Source organism: Calonectris borealis, chromosome 1 (genome assembly GCF_964195595.1).
Source record: "Calonectris borealis chromosome 1, bCalBor7.hap1.2, whole genome shotgun sequence".
Taxonomy (NCBI): Eukaryota; Metazoa; Chordata; class Aves; order Procellariiformes; family Procellariidae; genus Calonectris; species Calonectris borealis.
In genome coordinates this window covers 1889888-1909562 of record NC_134312.1, presented here as the reverse complement: position 1 = coordinate 1909562, position 19675 = coordinate 1889888, and the positions used below count along the sequence as shown (strand labels likewise).

Genomic DNA, 19675 nt, shown 5'->3' with positions numbered 1-19675 from the left:
CAAGTTCTTGTTCATGCTCTTCTGATAAATTTGAATGGGTAAGGCTGGACACAATGTAGGAGGTGTCCTGCGCTCAGTGCTTTATCAGCACAGTGTGCATGCTTTGAGCCTGAAGAGCTAGGGAGATGCATAGAAAATGCATGCATTGAATGCTCAGTGTGCTCAAGTCCTCTCCCAAGTCTGTTCTTTACTCCGTAACACAGCCTAAAAGGCAGCGCCCTGTCTGTTTTTACCGAAGAAGTCCAAACAGCAGGCTGTGGGAGGGTAGGGCTTCATGGACACAGGGATTTTTAGCACTCAGATCCCGCTCAGAGCAGATCTGTGCAATAGTGCTGAAAATATCCCCATTCCTTTAATGCTTTGACGTTTGAAACTGAACCAGCATCACCTTGTTCCCATCATTCTAGAAAAGACAGCCTTTTATAGATGTTTGCAGGCTATGAGGAACAAGTCTCTCTCTCTTTCCTCTGTTTCCTCTTTCCTTCCCCATGTCATGCTAGGTACCTGTTTCCATCAAGCTACAGGGACTTTTTGAACTCCAGGTCCTCTTTGCAAGTCACATTGATTAGCTTATTGCCAGAAGAAACCTATTTTCCAGTGCTGTGAGATCAAAGATGGTGTATGTGCTTCACATTCTAGTTCATTCCTTGGAAAAAGCTGTACTATCGGTACCTGATGAAGGAGGACACGGCCCTGCACAGAGTTGAACAGGTCTTGCAGAATTTCGCCATAACAAAGGAGCAGGAAGAATGTGTGTTGGGGCTGATCAGGTGAGTCCACTTCAGCACTTGACTTTGTACCTCTAGATCCTCAGACCTTCCTTGCTTTGGGTCTTCTTCCATTTTATCCTGTGAATTGCCAGGAGAGAAGTGGGTTTGCCTTCTAAACAGGTGGGATACGTACAGGAAGATGAGGAAGGAACAGTAGAAATCACTAATAGGGTTCTAGAAATAGGTAAAAAACCCTTCCCTTTCCTCTTCTTTGTCGTGTCAGGAGCACATGGTGTACAAGTAGAGGATGAAATCTGGAGAAGAGAAGGTGGAAAGGGATCTAATTTCTGTCTTCCCCTGCCTAATGAGGGGCTGTAGAGGGCATGATGCCAAACTCTTTTTGCAGGTGCACCGTGAGAAGACAAGAGGCAATGGCCACAAGTTACAGCATAGGAAATCCAGTTAGATATTAGGAGAGTGGCCAAATGCTGGCCCAGAGAGGTGGGGAATCTCCATCCTTGGAGATGCTCAGACCTCAACTGGGCAAACGACCAAACTTTGAAGTCATCCCTGCTTTAAGCACATAGCTTCCAAAGTCTCTTCTGCAGTTTCCCTGATCTTGATAGCAAGTGAGAAGTGATGGATAAGTGAGGGAGAGGCTGCAAAGCCTGGGGCAGGGATAGCCTTGTGCTAACGTTTGAGGAGATGGAGAAGCTGAACGTGGACTGGGAAGAGGGGGCAGAAGAACAGTCTTGGTGGTGGCCTTTTTGGCTTGGATGGTGTTGCCTCTTGGAGGGCGGGGAGATGGTTGTTGCACTGAAGGAGGAAAGAGGTGAGGAGAGCCTGAGCAAGAGGGTGTCAGCAAGTAGCTGCAAGCTTTCCACAGGCTGGATTTGGAGGCTCAAAGGGAAGTTTTGTTTGTCACAGCACAGCGAGGTTGGATACAGCAATTGAGAGAAGCTGCCAGGAACTCCAAGACAAGCGTCAGATGACAAAATCAAAAAAGGCTGGGTTGTCCTGTTGCTTGCTGCCTTCTGGCACCCGACAACAAGTTTGGGAGAAGATGTTATATGGTTGCTTCCTGCAGGGTGACTATGCTGGAGAGAGTGAGACTCAGTTTAAGCGTCCCTTTTAGCATCGCTTTACGTTTCAGGATCAGTCATGTCAGCACTGCTTTTCCATCTCCGGATCAGCCAGGAGTGACTCAGCATCTCCTGGATTTAGCTAAAACACAAATTTCTTGTAGAGGGTGTGAGCTCTTCTTCCCGGTCCCTCTTATCTCCAATGTATTTTCTTCTTTTCCTTTCCTGAAAGGCTGCTTTCTTGGACCCGCACTGACTTATCAGTCACAGCGCAGCAGCGAGCCCAAGCCCAAGATGGGTCCCTGATAAAAGCAAGCGCTCTGTTCAGATCTCTGTAGTCTAGAGGGCAATTCTATATGGCAGTTAAATGGTGCAAATAGAAGAGTCAAATTGGGTTAAGAGCAAGGTAGATCCGTCTTCTGGAAGGAGACTTCGAGACAGCCAGGGTGAACTTGCAGACTAAGGGCTTGATGCAGCAAAGTATTTAAGCACATCTGTGTAATAGAACTGGGAATTACTTGTCTAAATGGCTCTAGGCACAAGAACTAGGGTTGGAAATCCAAATTCAGCACCTTGCAGCCTCACCGTTGAATGCATCTAGTCAAATCTGTGGGGCACACAGCAAGGTGGAGTTACGCTTAACTGCAGCCTGACTGATGGTACTTTGGAGAAGGCTTTATGTACTTTTAGAACAAACTCACTTGATAAGGCTTCTTTGCAAATGCTGCCGTTCCCGTTCTGCGCAGGTGCGTGTCTGCCATACACACCAGACGGAGCGTAGATCCCAGTGCGGTTCTCCGGTGTTTGAAGAGTCATCACCTCTTCTCAAAGGCTGAAGTCTGCGTCGCCAACAAACTACCACATTTGCAGAGCAGGACGGGGGTAGGTTTAACAGTTATTAATGGGTTTATTTAAAAGGTTTAACAACTGCTGGTGCTTTAAGGTCATATCTGCCCTCCTGCTTCTAAAGTGTTTCCCTTTGGAGTGTTATTTGGTACTATTCAGGATGACTGAAGAGGATTTAACTATTCATCGTGGCATAAGTGTTTTTTCAGTGTTGAAGCAGGGTTTCCCTGCTCCTAAAGGCTCAAAGCTTTTTGCTCACTCTTTCTTCTTGTTGCCTATACCAGCCTGAGAACATGTGGGCCATAATTGCAGTCATGGTGCTTTTCTCCGATGGCGTCAGTGACATCCAAAAGCTGATGGCATGTCTGTGGAGACCCTCCTCTACCCTCTCTGTTGTGGAAGTGACCGAGACGCTTTACTGCATAGCCACACTGCTGTACGCGATGAGAGACAGGAACATGGCCATCACCAACAGGTAAGGAGTGAGGAGATGCTTCCTGCCTGCCTGCCTCTTTCTAGGCATGGCAATATGTAACATATATTTTAGGCCCCTCACGACAAGAAGGACATGGAGGTGCTGGAGCGTGTCCAGAGGAGGGCAACGAAGCTGGTGAAGGGCCTGGAGCACAAGTCTGATGAGGAGCGGCTGAGGGAACTGGGGTTGTTTAGTCTGGAGAAGAGGAGGCTGAGGGGAGACCTCATCGCTCTACAACTACCTGAAAGGAGATTGTAGCGAGGTGGGGGTCAGTCTCTTCTCCCAAGTAACAAGCGACAGGATGAGAGGAAATGGGCTCAAGTTGTGCCACGGGAGGTTTAGATTGGATATTAGGAAAAATTTCTTCACCGAAAGGGTTGTCAAGCATTGGAACAGGCTGCCCAGGGAAGCGGTTGAGTCCCCATCCCTGGAGGTATTTAGAAGACATGTAGATGTGGCGCTAAGGACATGGTTTAGGCTGGACTTGGCAGTGCTAGATTAGTGGTTGGACTCGATGATCTTAGAGGTCTTTTCCAACCTAAATGTTTCTATGATTCTATATACAGTGGTTATATGCTCATGAGCAATTACGTTCCTCTTGGTTACGGTTCTTGAGTACCTCGGTGCATGCAGTTTGTCAGGAACAGTGTGCATATCCCTAGCTTTTTGCAGGAACATTCAGGAATGTTGCCTTTAGATTTGCTTTAATTCCTAGACTGTTTCATAGTCTGCTTGTTTTTTGGGTAGTAATGTTCAAGAAAAATAATTTTTTTCAGAAACAAAAGCAGGTTTTAAAGCAACTGTGGAAACTTTCTGATTAGAAATAGATACACATCAGCTGCAACAATTTAATGCAGTTATTACCTTCCTGAGACCAGTTACTCACTTCGCTCCTCTTAAATCACACTACAAGTCCCATGGGCACCCACTGCATGTGCGTAGCGATCCGTCCTGTGCCTTTTGTTCACAGAGGTGCCTGGTAATGCAGGTAAGAGCCCACAGGTTGCTTCAGAATTGCAATGAGAATGAGATGAGGATTAAGGACACGTGTAAATTCTTCTTCTGAGAAGACTGGAAAGGAACTGCACTGGAAAAGGAATCTGTAGCCAGAAAGAACACGGTTCTGAAGGCTGCCCTCTGCAAGTTGTAGTTCAGCCTGTGTTAGACACAAGAGAAGTGTTTATTCTCTGCTTACTCAACCATGGGCCGTGTGCTCAGGCTACCAACCAGGGAAATCAGGATGCTTGTTTGGCCTGTTAGTGATTGATAATTGCTGGCTGAGGTCATCAACTTGAGTAAACGCCTGCTGAAGATGTGGAAGGAGAGAGTGTTGCTCACAAGCAATGAGAGCTCATGGTCAAAATCACCCACGTCCCATCTCCATCTCCTCGAACAATCTAGACTAGAAGAAATAGGAATGACCGTGTCTCTTCTGCCATTATCTCTTCAAACCACACGAGGTTTGTGATTTTAGGGTGTAAGGAGGAAACGTGTCCTCAAGGAACTGTCTGGTACCTATTTGCAGCTCATAGAGCAACTAGTGAGTCTGAGCGTGCAGGTCACCTAATCTGAGACACTAAGTCTGTCCTGGAACGTGGCCTGAGGTGGCAGCTGTTTGGTCACAGGAACAAAGCTGCACTAAAAGAGGTAAAACCACCAGTGGTGTCAACCCTGATGTACGACGGAGGTTAATTTTAAACCAGCTGTTGCCGGCGTAATTAGAGTCGCAGAGTCGCTGTGCTCCTCTCTTTGCAGTAATAAAGCACCATGAAGTATTGTCGGGGCTAACACGCTTGTATAAAATAAGACAGTTGATGAAACTGGTTCATTTTAGAGGCCTAAGCTAGCCCAAATTCTCTCTTGGGCTCCCCCAGACTCTTGCTGGTAGCGGTTCAGAAAAGCAAAAGGATCCTGTGGATTCTGATCCCAGGTCATGTTTGCATGGCAGACCCTGAAACACAAACCTAGCAGGAGTGGGGGAGAGGCCAGAAACAGAGCTGTCCCCGTGGTGCCTTTGCAGTTACTTTTCAAGGTGTAACTAACTGCGCTTTAAAATATTAATATTGTCTCCTGCAACTCCCTGAGTGCTTGGGGCTTTATGCATTGTTCTCTTGGAAGTATTCAAGATGTTGGCGGTCTGTGAGGTGGCTGCAGATGTTTAATTTGTTATTGATGATTTCTCAATGATAGATTCTCTTTTGTCCTTTCTACCAGGATCCATTACAATATTTTCTACTGCTTGTATCTGATGGAAAATTCTTCTGTAACTATGCAGACAATAGAAGAGGAAACACTGGCTTCACGCTGCAGACAAGACTTATGGTCCAGGTAATGCTATTTTAGGTGATCCAAGCAATGCACCTAAGTACGCAGGGCCCTGGTGGAGTGCTGAACCTTGGAGCAAATGTTTCATGGCAGGGGCTCATTGACAAGACTCTGAGATTCATAAAGATTAGTACAAAAACCTTATTCTACTCTTTGCCATCTTCTCCCTGAATTCTCAGCGGAAAACCAGAATCAGGCCTTAAACCTGTAAAAATTGAATTACCAAGCACTGACTGAATTTAAAAGTCATTATTCACCGATGGGTCTATGTATCAGTGCAACACAGTTCGGTGTGCTCCACTGTGACGGCCACTGAAATTTCGCAGAACCCAAATCACCCCAAAATACCTTTCCAAATCACCAATCTCCCTATGGATAAGAAGCTCTGGAAGGAGGGGAGAGTGCCTGCTTTAATTTTAACAGTGCGTTCCTCTAGAACACTGCAAGCTGCAGTCAGCCAGAATGGGGGCTGGCTTGCTGGTGATGTTACTGTAGCGCAGATAATGTGGCCGTTCATTTATAAACACTGTTTTCTGTGCACGGGAGGAACGAGATACCAGCTGCAGGATATTGATTTGGCTCCTCTTTTCTGGATGTTGGATAACTGTTACATACTAACTGTTTTATGCATATATAACTGTTATAAATTAGTACTGGTTGGTAGCTTGCTGCCTAGAAAGGAGGGACAGTAAGGAGTAAAACGCTTTCCTGGCCTGTGGAGATCCAGGCTTGGTTCCCCTTTTGCTGCAGTTATCCTGGGTTGAGTCATTTAGCTTTCTTGTCCTTACCTACAGAAGGGGAACAGTTGTGCTTTCATCCGTCACAGAGGTTTAGCAAATATAAATCCAATAAAATCACCATTTTATGATCCAAGGTACAACAGTGAGAGAGGTCGTAACAAAAAAAAATAAATCAAAGAACAGATGTTGGGTTCGCTGCTTCTTGGTTTCCCAGCCCTTTCATTCTACCCCTCCATTTGAAGTCTTTTTCTGAGCAGATTTTGCTTGTTCAGTAAAAGATGCGTCCTGGGGGCAGCCATCTAACTGCCAGCTGTGAAATGTCAAGGATACTTAAATAAGGCTTTCCGCCCTTACGCACGCTATCGGGGAGGACCCTGTGCAAAGAGATGGCTCCCACTGTTGGCTGATTACAGGTTTCAGACCTTTATGAATAAAACAATTGCACTCCAGCCGGAAGCCCTGAATGCCTTTCTTAATGTTAATCAAAACTCCCAGCTCCCCTGAGAGGCAGGGATAATTGATATGTCCTACATGCTGAGAAATCGGAGAGCAATTTAAGGTACGTGCTCTCAAAAGCAACAAAACACCCCAAACCTAAGTCACTGTTTGTTTTCAATAAGCCTAAGGAACCGGTGTGCCAAATTCATTTTTAAAGTATGGCTTAGGGCCCTTGAGAAGATCTTTTCCTATGTAACCTTCCCCAAGGTTTAATTTTTATTTTTGCTACCTCCAATCTTTTCTTATTCCCTGCTTTTCTCATTTGCATAATAACCAAGTTGCTCCAGTGCCACCTTCCTGATTGTGGGATGGGATAAATCCTTCATTGGTTTCCTTCTGCTGTTAGTCGATTTGTTTGTTTTATGCGGGAGGATTTATTTTCTTAATTCCTTTTGCTCTGTTTTTTTCTGGTTTTAGTAGCTGGCCTGAAGTAAAGCTGACCCATGAACAGCAAAGGATTTTGAATCACAAAATTGAGCGTGGTCAAAGAGTGAAAATTATGGCATTTGCAGGTAAGAGCCAAAAATTATGTTGTAAGAATAAATGCATAACTTCTAATTCTGCTCCTTCCCTCCCTGCTTCTGTCCAAGGAGCTGTGTGGATGCCAGGGGGATCAACCTTACATTTAATCAATACAAAAAATCAGAGCAAGCTTTTGCAGAGAAATAGAAATGGGAAGCGTGGTGGTGGTTACTCCCATGCAAACTGGGTAAATGTCATATTTGGACACGATACTGAAACCAAGTGGGCACTGTCGATGACTGCCCAGAGCAGCTTGTCAGGGAACCCAGGAGAGGAGAAGCAACTCTCCGTGTGTTGCTTAGTCACGTGCTGAGCCTGTTTCACAGTGTTATTGTCCACAGGCCACTAGACGGAGTCGCTCGTACTTGTTTAGATTTAGCATCTCTGTAAGAGCAACACAAGCCAAGAAATCTTCTGCACTTGTCCACTATTTTGAAAAGGGGAATTGCATAAAATTGAGGGAGCCTATTTAAAAAGAAAAGGAAAAGTAAATCATCTCCCTCCACCTGCAGAGAGTTTCCTTTAAAGACACCGCACTGGGGGCTCAGAGCTAATGCATGCTCTCTGCCCAAAAGGCTTGCAAAAGGACAGGTACAGCGAATCACCACGGTACAGAATGGTGGTTTGTTATGTCTGTACAAAGTCACTGTGTCCAAGTGGCAAAAACAGGAACGTTCATGAACTCTTGACAGGTTACGTGTAACTCCAACAAGGCAGGGCAGGAAAAGAGCTTGAGGAACCACTGGCAAAAAGCTTAAAAGACTCGTAATCCTTCTTCAAACATGTGGATGAGGATGCTTGCCAAAGCATCTGTTAGCTAACTGCAGTGTAAAGGGTGCTTAGGGTGAACGATGCAGTGGCAGAAAAGCTGCCACAGAAACACAAACGTGTTTCTGCATCTGTGTTCCATGTAGAAGGTCTTGGAAAGGACCAGCCTCAGGATCGTTCTCTGTAGGGGGTCCACCAGAGGGTCAGTCTCACATTCACATGGGAAGGGTTGCAGATGAAATATGCATTGGTACCGTTCGTTTCGTGATCTGGACTGCATCACACAGAAGATGTAAAGGAACTCAAGGGTGAAGTGACGGAACCGGTAGCTGAGTGTGAAAGCTGCCGTGGCGGTGGAGTTACACAGGGAGACGTGGGGGCAATCTACCAGCAAGACCGATATCTGTACCAGACAAAATGGTAAAAGATGGTCCTCGTGGATGAATAACTGGTTAAAAGCTAGGAAGCAAAAGTAGGAGCAGATGGTCAGTTTTCCGCACGGAGGGTGGTAACCACTGGAGTCCTGCAGAGACCTGTGCTGGGACCTGCTTTGCCCAACATTCACGAGTCATCTGGGAGGAGTGTGAGCAGCAAGGTGACAAAGTTCGCTGACGCTGTGTCATCATTGAGGATATGAAAAGGGGCAAAGAAGGAAATGTGCAGAGCCCTTCTTGTCTCACGTTTCTGTTGTGATTGGTATTCCGTGAGTGAAGCAACTTTGCCGTGAGATGTGGATAGTGCTGTCCTGTAGCAAACTGGAGTAAAGGAGAGTGGCATTAGTGGGAGATCTTACAAGGAAATGAGCTCATGAATCATTCAAAAGAGCAATTTTAACATTTTATTTACCAAGCCGTCTTTCAAGAGAACTGGTACCTTCACTATGCTCAGACTTCGAGAATATTGGGTGATAAAAAGATATTTTTTTAAAGGCTTTTTGGCTGCAGACTGATTTTTCAAAGCTACTTTGCTCCACAGCTTCTGCTGATTTCAGTTGAATCAGTGAATAAATTCCCATTAGCTACAAATAGTCCTGCTGTGCAGTTAGGACAGCAGGAGGGGGAAGGTGAAGCTGATGAGAGGTGTGCGGATTCATTCATACCTGACTCTGGATGCTTTTTGTTTACTTTCTTCTGTTCTTCAGGTACAGGAAAGACCTCAACCTTGGTCAAGTATGCAGAGAAGTTTGCTGATATGAATTTCCTTTACGTGACATTTAACAAAGCTGTTGCAGAGAAGGGAAAAAGCGTCTTCCCCAGAAACGTTACATGCAAGACTTTCCATTCGTTAGCATTTGGAAGTGTCGGCAAACAGTGAGTGGGGTTTTTAGATTCCTTCATTGAAGGCCAGTGGAGCAGGAAAAAGATATGTCAGGAAAGGAAGGTCTGGTTTTGAAGTAAGCCTCCAGGACTTGAGGAAGCAAAAATAATGAGAGAAATTATTTCTTTCACTTGCTTCAAGCCAGATTTACAATTTCCAAATTCTTTCAGGTTGGATGGGCCAGTGATTTTAGCATCCGTGTGAGCCTGGGGAAGCAGACTCATTGTCCTGCTCTGGCATAGACTGTGCTGACATAAGCCCCTTTGCAGTTTTGGGGGCTGTTCATCCTGCCTGTGTTTGTAGCCGAGGAGCGCTTCACAGGGAGATAGAAAGCCACTGAGAATGGCTTTTTCCCATTTCACATTTACATTTCAGTGGTACAACCACTCTAAATGCTGCTTTTCTTTAGCAGAGGAGAAGTTTTCTTAATCTGAGTTGTTCTAATGATACAGTTTCTGGCATCACCACCAGAGTGCTGTTGACTCTCTTGAGGGATCTAGATAGATTGGAACATTGGGCAATGATTAATGGCATGAAATTTAACAAGTTCAAATGCCAGATCCTGCACCTAGGACGGAGTAATGCCAGGCACAGGTATAAATTGGGAGATGAGTGGCTGAAGAGCAGCCCTGCAGAAAGGGATCTGGGGGTGCTGGGCGGCAGCAGGCTCAGTAGGAGCCGGCAGCGTGCCCTGGCAGCCAAGAGGGCAAACCGCATCGGGGGTGCCTCAAACACAGCACAAGCATCTGGTCAGAAGAGGAGATTATCCCGCTGTATTCGGCGCTGGTGCGGCCTCACCCTGAGTACTGCGTGCAGTTCTGGGCCCCATTGTTTAATTTAAGAAGGATGTGAAAGTCCTTGAATGCGTCCAGAGGAAGGCAACAAAGCTGGTGGAGGGGCTGGAAGGAATGTCCCATGAGGAGCGGCTGAGGACACTGGGTTTGTCTGGTTTGGAGAAAAGGAGGCTGAGGGGCGGCCTCATGGCTCTCTCCAGCTTCCTGAGGAGGGGAAGCGGAGAGGGAGGTGCTGGTCTCTTCTCCCTGGGATCCAGTGATAGGACGCATGGGAATGGATCAAAGCTGTGCCGGGGGAGGTTTAGACTGGACATTAGGAAGTATTTCTTTACCGAGAGGGTGGTCAAACACTGGAACAGGCTTCCCAGAGAGGTGATCGATGCCCCAAGCCTGTCAGTGTTTAAGAGGCATTTGGACAATGCCCTTAATAACATGCTTTAACTTTTGGTCAGCCCTGAATTGGTCAGGCAATTGGACTAGATGATCGTTGTAGGTCCCTTCCAGCTGAAATAGTCTATCGTATTCTATTCTATTCACCAATTATGTTGGCACATCTAAACTGCAGACAGAAGGAAAAATGAGATACAACATGAAAGAAGAGGGGAATCCTCTTACCTGGCTCTGAAAATCTCTAATTGCAGGGGTGAATGATGGGAATAGTGGGAATATCTCTCTGGCTCGACTTTTCATCTATAAAATCTGTAAAATGAACAAGTTTGTGCTTCCACCAGGAATATAGTGAGGATAAATATGTGCAGATTTTAAAGATACTCCATTACTAGGTCAAAGTGGGTGTGTAAAACAGAGCTTCTGCAAGTGTCAGTGTGTAACAGAAGCAAGAGTGAGCTTGCTTTTCCAGTGGTCTTTTCATGTGTGTTTCAACATGTCTCTCTCATTTTTTTTTATCTGTGGCACAGCTATAAAGAAAAGGGCAAGCTGAACTTCTCCAAGATGTCAGTTTACTCCGTGAGTTCCCTTATCCGGAACCGCGAGGGACAATCTCTGTTCATAAGAGGGAAGACAGTCTCGCAGACCCTTGAAAACTTTTTTGCCTCTTCAGATAAAGAGATCTGTGAAGAGCATACTCCTATTTGGTTCAAAAATACTCGTGGCGAGAGAAAACTTGTCAGTCGAGCAGAAAAGGAAGTGAGTATCTGAGATGAAGCAAGACTTGGGCTGCAAGGTTTGGAAGGGGCTGTAGTTGTCCCACATTTCTCATAGTTCACAGGTATTTGTGCTTCAGCTGAAAGAACTGACAAAATATTTTTTTTCCTCTGGTGACAAATCCAAAGGAGCTGGGGCCTGTTTGTTCTCCCTGTTTGCACAGCTGATTTCTAGAGAGGAGATTATCACTGTCTCTGCTCAGTGCAGATGTTTCTTCCCTGCAAGGAAAAGAGAGAAGAGATTGCATGTATTTACATCAGTGCCTGAACAGCGTTGTGATATTACATGTAAAGACAATAAACATTTTTGTAGTCGTTTTGATACGCAGAGCCAAACCCAAAAATTCTCATTTAGAGTACAGACATCTTAGCAACACTTAAAGGGTAGCACTGACATTGCAAACAACATGAGCTGGAGTTGTGGAGAAAAATTAGCCTTTCTGCTCCGCAGTGACCACATCCGATCAGATCCAGCCCAGCTAGCAGAAATCCAATTTGCAGTCGTTATTTATGGCAGGGAATGAACTGACAGCCTCAAAATATTAAATAGCTTTAAGCACCTTGCGAGCTGTTCAGAGAAGCCAAAATAAACACAACGTGTTAATGTGCAGAAGTTAGAAGGTCTTGTATTATACTGTCGTAATAGCTGGGCCAAAGAAATGTCCTTTTCAGGGGGCTGCATTTGGAAAAGACTATGTTGAGGAGAAGTAATTAACTGGTGGTGACACAGAAGAGAAGTAGGAGGAGAAAGGCTTCAGAGAAGCCTTTGTTTTTCTGCTCAAAGCGATCTATCCAGACCCTTCTGTTTTCTCCTTCTAGATCAACGTGGAAGAGGCGAAAGAGATATGGCACAACATGAAGAAGCTGGATGGAGATGTAGAGAAGAAATACAAGATAACTTGTGATGGTAAGACAGTACAGATGTGAAATAGCCTTCAGATAAAAAGCTGTAGTAGAAAACTGAACGGATTCATACTTCTTACTTCTGGCTGTGCACCAGGAATGAGCATCAAAAAATAAAAAATTCCTGTTCTCCTGCCACTAGCTCACCAGGAGCTCAAAACAGGCCCAAAGGCTGGAAGGTTATTCATTTTTGCTGTTTGGCCTCAGAAGATGGTGGAACTATTGAGCTGTGTGTGATTGGCAGCAAAATCATAGAAATAATGGGTGAGACAGTGGGCGGACGAGTGCTGATGTTTGTTCCTTGCTGCTGCCGGCATGTCCTTTCCTATTGCTTCTTAGCATGTGTGCAGATAGTGCCAGAGGTGGTTCGTACTGGGGAAAACCTTCTTCCTTGTCATTTTCTTTGTGCATTAAGAGCTTTGGAGTCATCAGTGTAGCTGCCTTCCTCCAGTGCAGTCAAGTTGTTTTGGGTTTTTTTCATCCTTCATTCAGCCAAGGGAGACAGAGCAACATCTGGGAGCAATAGAGCTTTTTGCAACCCCTCCAAATGTCGTGCAAATTCCAAGCAAGAAGTAGGGCCAGAAACTTTTTTTTTTTTTTCAGTGGACTTGTTTTAAAGATCATGGTGTTTTATGATGAGAAAATTACCTTCTCACTGACATGCCTTGTTCTTTCTCTCAGGGTATTTGAAACTTTGGCAGCTCAGCAAGCCTCAGCTCTCAGGATACGATGCCATTTTTGTCGATGAAGCACAGGACTGCACTCCAGGTGAGCGGTGACAGGAGACAGATCTGCAGCCTTCCTAAGCACTTTACAGAGAGGATGTTTGCGTGCTTGGGCGTGTGTGAGAAGTAGCACAATTAAAAAAAATTCTGCCCCTCAACTGTAACATTATAACTGACCCATTGCTTGGTCCCAGATCCTTGCAAATTCAGTAATGCAGCTTGTAAGCAGGCTGCAAGAGTACATGTGCATCAGCTTGAGGGGTTGCTTTCAGTTGCTTTGGGCATCCAGACGTGCCGTCCAGACCCTTTTGCTATTGCTTTGCTGCTGACAGGGAAAAATAGAATACCAGCATAGCCGAGGACATAGTTTATTACAAGAGTGGTGAGACATTAAATGGTTCAGTTATCAGAAGAGCAAAGATGCTGCGTCCCACTCCGGCACTGGGTGCAAGTCTTGCCCGTTCCTTGCACCATCCCAGGGATTTCTGAGTCGTGTAGCGGAAAGCTGCTGGCTTTCTTTGCCGGGAATATGGGAAGTAGCTCTCTGTTGCAAAGCAAGATGAATTGGTTCTGCAAAGGGACCTAAGTGGACCGAACTGTGTGCTGAGGAGCAAAAAAAGGGGTGCGGAAGAAGGCCTGTCTTTTCAGCAGATACTAAATCAGCTCAAAGGCTTCATCAGACCGTCTCCCACCTGTACTCACTGGAGACCTGGTCTGGCAGGGGTTTGGCTGTGCTTTCGCAGCTGCGTGGGATGCAAGCGGTTGCTCTGCCAGCACGACTGAGCCTTGGGCAGGCTTGGTCAAAGTGGACCGAAGGGCTTTCTGAGCCAGCGTGCACACGTACAGCGCGTCCGGGTCACTGGGGGTGGGTGGTGGATTTGTGCTGGGCTCATGTGTGGGATTACGATGCTGAGCAGCTGCAGTCCAGGAAAAAATAACATCAGACTAAAATAGTGGGAGGATGTTTGTAGAGCTCCTAGTCAGCTGCGTGCTTCCCTTTGCTTCTCCCCAACTTGTCTCCTGCAGCTGTGTTAACCCCTTCTTAAATGCTGTGAGTCATCAGGCAAGAGATCTTGCCTCTGTACAGGCAAGAGATATTGTACAGCTCACTCTTGGTTTATAAGCAGGCTCCTTAATGCTCCGATGTTTTCTTGCAGCCATCGTAGATATTGTGCTATCACAGACATGCGGCATAATCCTCGTAGGAGACCCTCACCAGCAGATCTATACCTTCCGAGGCGCTGTCAATACTCTCTATTCAGTGCCTCACACCCATGTCTACTACCTCACCCAGGTAAGACGAGGGTCTGCTGCTGTCCTTCCCTGGAGAGATACCTAATGCAGTGGAAGATGTTTCACATCCTTCTTCAGAAGGCATCTAACTGCCAAACTTCTTGAGTTTGTCACCATGGAGTGTTTGCATTGCCTGGATTAGTGACATGTTTTGCTGTTCACGCTCTGCAGAGCTCCTTTGTGCCTCTTAGTGGAGTGATCCCATCACTAGGAAAGCCATGTGGCTTGAACAATGGGTACTGGGGTAGAGACCTTAGTATATGGCTTATTTCAAGGAGAACCCCTCTTTTCTGGGTTAGTTCTCAGCTCCAGCTGCGTGGGCAGGGGCAGATATCCTCCTTCCTCGTATTGCCAGTCAGTTACAACAGTGGGTCTCACGCACAGAGATGAAGGATTTAGGAGCAAGGAGATGAATTTTCTTCTGGCATTGACTTCCTTGAAATAAAACCACATTGATTAAGGAGGACATATTTGCTGGCTGTACACACAATCTTTTTTTCTGGTTCTGTACAAACTCTGGCATTGCCACCTCTGCCTCACCAGTGCCCCTTTGTCCGTGATATCTCCTGCCCTGTTTGTCTGCCAAGGGCCTAGTTTTCATGAGCAGCTTCAGCTGATCTGAGTTTGCCCTGGAAGAGGGCTCCCACCTTCTTTCAGCATAAGTGATGCTTGTGTCTCCAGGCTGCATTACTTAACCTGCTATTATGCCAACTGAAAGCTCACCCTGATTAGTTTTTTGGCCTGATTAGCCACGTGGCTACACAATGCTCACAGCTAATATAAGGGAGGAACTATCCCTTTGGGAATCCTTGCAGAATGAATCAGCTTAAACCAGCAATACAAGCTGCAAGGCAACCAGCTCCTAAGCCAGAACAGCCACCAAAACACCCATCTACCTGAGCTGCCTTTTCACCTCGCACCATGGCAGCCTTGCCAAGGGGCAGGAGCCAGGGACAGGCACATAGGAACGGGGACTGCATTTATTTGCAGTGGCACATCTTGTGACAGCCTTGGGACCAGCCTTGCATCACCTCGCTCTTGGAGTTTTTTGGGTAACAAGGTTTTCCACTTCTCTTTGCTGGTGGAGGTGTTGTGCTCAGCCAGGCACTGGTGTTTTTTCATCGTGGTGTTAGTGAAACTTGATTAGGGCTTTGACCTCGCGATGCTTTGACTGTTGGCCCCAAATCTACAGGTTAGGAAACGGTAAGGAGCAACCCCCAGCCCTGTTCTGCTGCCCTGGGCTCCAGCAGCCCAGCCAGGAGAGGGACCTGGCTGCTTTCCCACCACTTCTGGCCCCTGCCCTGCTGCAGGACAGATGTGCCATGTCGCATTAACTTACTGGGGAAGAGTCTTGGCAGTGGCAGCTGTTGGAGTGGAGAAGCTGGAAACCACGTTTTGCCCTGTTTGATAGTCCCATCTCACAGCACAGTTCCTCTTGCCTTGGGTGTAAGAGTGACCGGGGTTTCTAGGAATAGTTTGCGGCGATTTGGGTGCTTTTTCTAAGAGAAACGTTGTCCAGAAGGTTGGTGGGAATTGTGTAGTTCCATATATAGTAATACTTTTGTAGGTTCTAACAAGTTCCTCTTCTTTTCCTGCTGTTTGCTTCATTTTTCCATGTAGAGTTTCAGATTTGGTCCTGAAATAGCTTACGTTGGAGCAACCATTCTGGATGTCTGCAAGAAGATCAGGAATAAGACGTTAGTGGGTGGAAACCAAAAGGGTAAGTCGTGTCGGTGCACCACTCGGCTCGGTCTGCTCTGTTCAGTGACTGGGGTCACAGAGCTACTGCATAATAAACAAAGTGTCTCAGGATTAATCCTGATTTATCAATATCTTTGGTTTTTAGATACCTGCTTTCTAACTGCCCTGTCTAACTGGGAATTTCTTCATGCAGGTGATGTGAGAGGTAGCGTGGAAGGGAAGATAACAATCTTATCACGAAGCAATTTTAACGTGTTTGAGGACGCTGTGAAACTTACTGGAAGAGGGAGACCGATTAAAATACACGTGATTGGGGTAAGGGGAAATTGCCAATGTGTCTTTCACGTCCCAACCTCAAGTCCCCAAGCCTGTTGGCACTTGTAGCAGCGACACCTACGAGTGTCCTGAAATAGGCGTGGCTGATCTGCTGTCGTCTGTAGCACCCAGGTTTAAAACTTAATATTCAAGGAGAAAGCAGCAATCTGTTGTGGCTGGGGAAGGGTTATCTGGAGCAGCTGTTCCTCAGATCTGTGCAGGCGAGGCTCCCTTTTTAGGCTCATCTGTGCCTTTTTTCATCAGGCTCAGATGAGACGGCAGCAGCTCCAGTCTGCTGGATGGGGCTGGGGCAGGGGCAGAGTGATATACGGCTGTAACAAGTCGCTGCAAGTATTTGCATTAGACGGAGCGCTGCTGGCTGCCTTTGGCCGCTGGCAGTGGCACAGCGTTCCTCCCTTAGGGAAATAAAAATCAGCTGTAATTGCAGGCTGAGTGTAAAAGCAATGAAGCACAGTTGGCTGTGCCCTGAGAGAATAAACATTTTTCAAGCTCTCTTGAGAGACGAAGACAATGGTTGAACCTGAAGGTGACCTTTGGGTTTGTAGATGCCACAGAGGGCTGTGCTGTGCTCATTCCTAATTTCCAGTCCTGTGATGGTCTGTTCCCCATCTCAATCCACCCAGGAAAGCCAGGGAAAGTTGGTTCACCAGCATTGTTGGTGAGGGAAATTGGGATTTTCAGCAATGCTGAATGTTAACTCCTTGAAGGAGCAACAGTTCTGAGGTTTGCACTGAATTTTCATCTGCAAAAAGCACCCATGTATCTGAAGAAGGAGAGGTGTGTGTGTGTGTGTGCACATCTGCAGAAATTCGCGTTTTAATAAGGCTCCACATTCCAAAAGCCTCACAGGAATCATTAGTCTTCAAACTCTGAATCATCAATACCTATGATTTAATTTGAGATCTCATTCTGCACCCAGAAACGTAGAAGCACAGTTATTCTAGTGCTGAATGTGTTTGAGGAAGAGCCTCGTCTTTTGAATTTTAGGCTGATATTTTAATTTCTTTTTTGCACTGGGAAACTGCATATTACAAAGGAATGAATGTTTGAACTGCCTACCCAGTACCAAAATCCTCATCTGCCTTTTCAGTTTGGAATAAGTCTAAATTCAGACTGACGCTTCTTTTGATGGAATAAAACAAACTGAATTTGGAAACAAGGGGTGGGGGAAAATACTTTCTGAAAGTAAAACTTGTCAAAGCAAAGCCTTTTGTTTTAGTTTACATTGAAATTGAAACATTTATAGTCAGTTTAGCAAGTTTATCTTCATTGTGGTGGCCCATCGCTTTAGGAAAGAGGATGCAGTCATGCCCGGAGCTGGCTTTCCCGCGAAACAGCATGGAGTCAGTAGGCCAGCAGCATTTATGGCACAACAGACTTTTAAAGTTCGTTTTCATAAAGCATATGCAGCTATTGGAAGCTAAAATGACCAAAACCCCAAACTTTCCTTGTTAGTGAGTGGGAAAACATTATAGAAATATTTTTTTGTCTTTGAAAAGACTTTGAATATAAAATTCTGCCGTAGCTCTGTTATGATGGCAATTAGACAGTGTCCTGTTCTCTTCTTGCTCTCTGTCTGTCCGTCCACAGAGCGGGCTGGATCATTGCTTTTTCAGCGGCCTTTGATTGTACTATAGCCCCGGGGATTTCGGGAAACCAGCTTCCTTCTGCATCTTCAGCACATTTCCCTTTTTCCCTCCTTCTTAACAACAATAACCACTGGGCCCTGCTGGTTTATCTAGAAACTCTAGACAGCACCTTTACACCTGCATATTAAGATAAATTGTTGTTTATTTTAGGGGCTTGCCCGTTTTGGCCTGAGCAGAATTTATGATATTTGGAAACTCAGTCAACCCGCAGATGAACGGAAAAAAGGTGAGTACATCCTCACCCTTCTCTCTGTGTGTGATCCTCCCTACAGCGGCAGACATGTTTTCGTTTTTGCTACGATGATGGAAAGCAACACGCATCTTGGTGTTTTATTTTATATTTCCTCATGCAGTTACCTGTTGAAAACTGGCTTCTCAATGGTAGTGTCATGGGCTGTGCTATTTCAGCCGCTTCAGTGGCTGGTGTTAATACCAGAAATGCCGAAATTGTGGGGTCTGTGTCATGCAGCCCTCCCCAGCTTTCCTCTGCAATGCCTTGTCTTGAGTGCAAGAGCCCAGTAAACTCACAGATTGGGATATTTTCCCTATGTTTTCTGATTTAACTTCATTTTTCATTTGTCTTAGGCTTTTCCTGTTTTGTTTTGGTTTATTTTTAAACCTGTTCCGTGGCATCTTCTATCACATGCTTTCTTTTCACTGGTGGGTATCATTTAGGAAATAAATCATTCATTTCAAATCATCCCCTGCCTTGGCAACAGTAGGCAAGTATTGTTATATATGAAGCCCAGAGACAAACAAAGAACTGCCACGAGTGATTGATTATATGGCTGTTGTTCCTGGTTCTTTGGAAGGTGAGCCACCAGGAAAACTCCTTGCCATCTGGGTAAAAAGAGGGAATAATGCAGGTTGGAAGGGCCCTGGGGCTGTTTCTGCCCTGAGCCCCTGCTCCAGCCGCTCTGAAGTCACGTTAGAGTCTTTTCAGACTGCTCGGAGTCTTTTCCCTTCAATTCCCAAATATCTCTGGGGACAAAGGTCGTGCAGACTTTCGGGGACACACGGTGTAGAAATGAGTGAGTTCAGTGAATGTTTGCCAGCTGCTCTCTCCTGAGCTCTGTAAACTTCCGTACCCTTCATAGTACACCAGCTCTGGATCGCAAAGTGATGCTGTTTTGTGAAACTACCTGCTCTGATGAGAGCATCGAGCTTTGACGGTGTTTTGCCTCAGTAAACAGAAAATCCTGAGCAAAAACCACCCATCACAAAGCAAGGAGTACATCCCTTGCATCCCACAGCAGCGGTCCGTCCGCTGCCCCACACCTGCCTCCCTAATACTTCCTCTGAAATTGGATTAGAATTAAAAAATGCCATTATATGTGTCTGTCAAATAAACTCATGTCATCTGCTACTTTCTTTTCAGCAAACCTTGTTATAAATGACTCCTTTATCAAAAAATGGGAAGAAACTCAGGGCTTCCTCGGTTTAAAGGAATATGCAGACCGCATCGATGACAAAGACCTGGAAATGAGGATTACGATAGTGGAGAAATACAAAGAGCGGATCCCTGAGCTGGTGCAGAAGATTGAGAGCAGCCACGTGTTGCAAGAAGCCATGGCAGGTAAAGCCAAACTGTGTCTTTGATAGAGGATGAAATTCAGGTCTTTTTTCAATCCAGCTTCAGTGCTGAATCCACCTCGTTCTGCAAAAAAGCTACATTTGGATCAAGACGGTCTTTTAGGGAGAAAGGAAGTTGAACAGCAGCTTTTGGGGTACATCTGGGACTCCAGGTGGAGTTCAGTGCCACCAAAGGATTGCTCAATGTGACTTTGCTAGAGGCAAATACGGCTTTGGACACAATATTTCCTGCAGC

At 45.8% G+C, this 19675-nt stretch overlaps 1 protein-coding gene across 5 annotated transcripts in view; it reads left to right on the top strand.

The window, feature by feature from the left end:
- Window positions 1-19675, top strand: part of FBH1 (F-box DNA helicase 1) — a 120497-nt gene that overhangs the window by 95945 nt on the left and 4877 nt on the right. For 4 of the 5 annotated variants that reach the window (XM_075142156.1, XM_075142146.1, XM_075142180.1 and 1 more), the window contains 14 exons: window positions 640-770; window positions 2539-2674; window positions 2923-3113; window positions 5328-5441; window positions 7094-7188; window positions 9108-9276; window positions 10995-11223; window positions 12060-12147; window positions 12825-12911; window positions 14026-14162; window positions 15782-15881; window positions 16056-16177; window positions 17998-18073; window positions 19226-19423. In XM_075142156.1, coding sequence (XP_074998257.1) covers window positions 640-770; window positions 2539-2674; window positions 2923-3113; window positions 5328-5441; window positions 7094-7188; window positions 9108-9276; window positions 10995-11223; window positions 12060-12147; window positions 12825-12911; window positions 14026-14162; window positions 15782-15881; window positions 16056-16177; window positions 17998-18073; window positions 19226-19423 — 1873 coding nt within the window. The remainder of the gene's footprint in view (window positions 1-639; window positions 771-2538; window positions 2675-2922; window positions 3114-5327; window positions 5442-7093; window positions 7189-9107; window positions 9277-10994; window positions 11224-12059; window positions 12148-12824; window positions 12912-14025; window positions 14163-15781; window positions 15882-16055; window positions 16178-17997; window positions 18074-19225; window positions 19424-19675) is intronic. The other variant, XM_075142164.1, reaches the window with a different exon arrangement.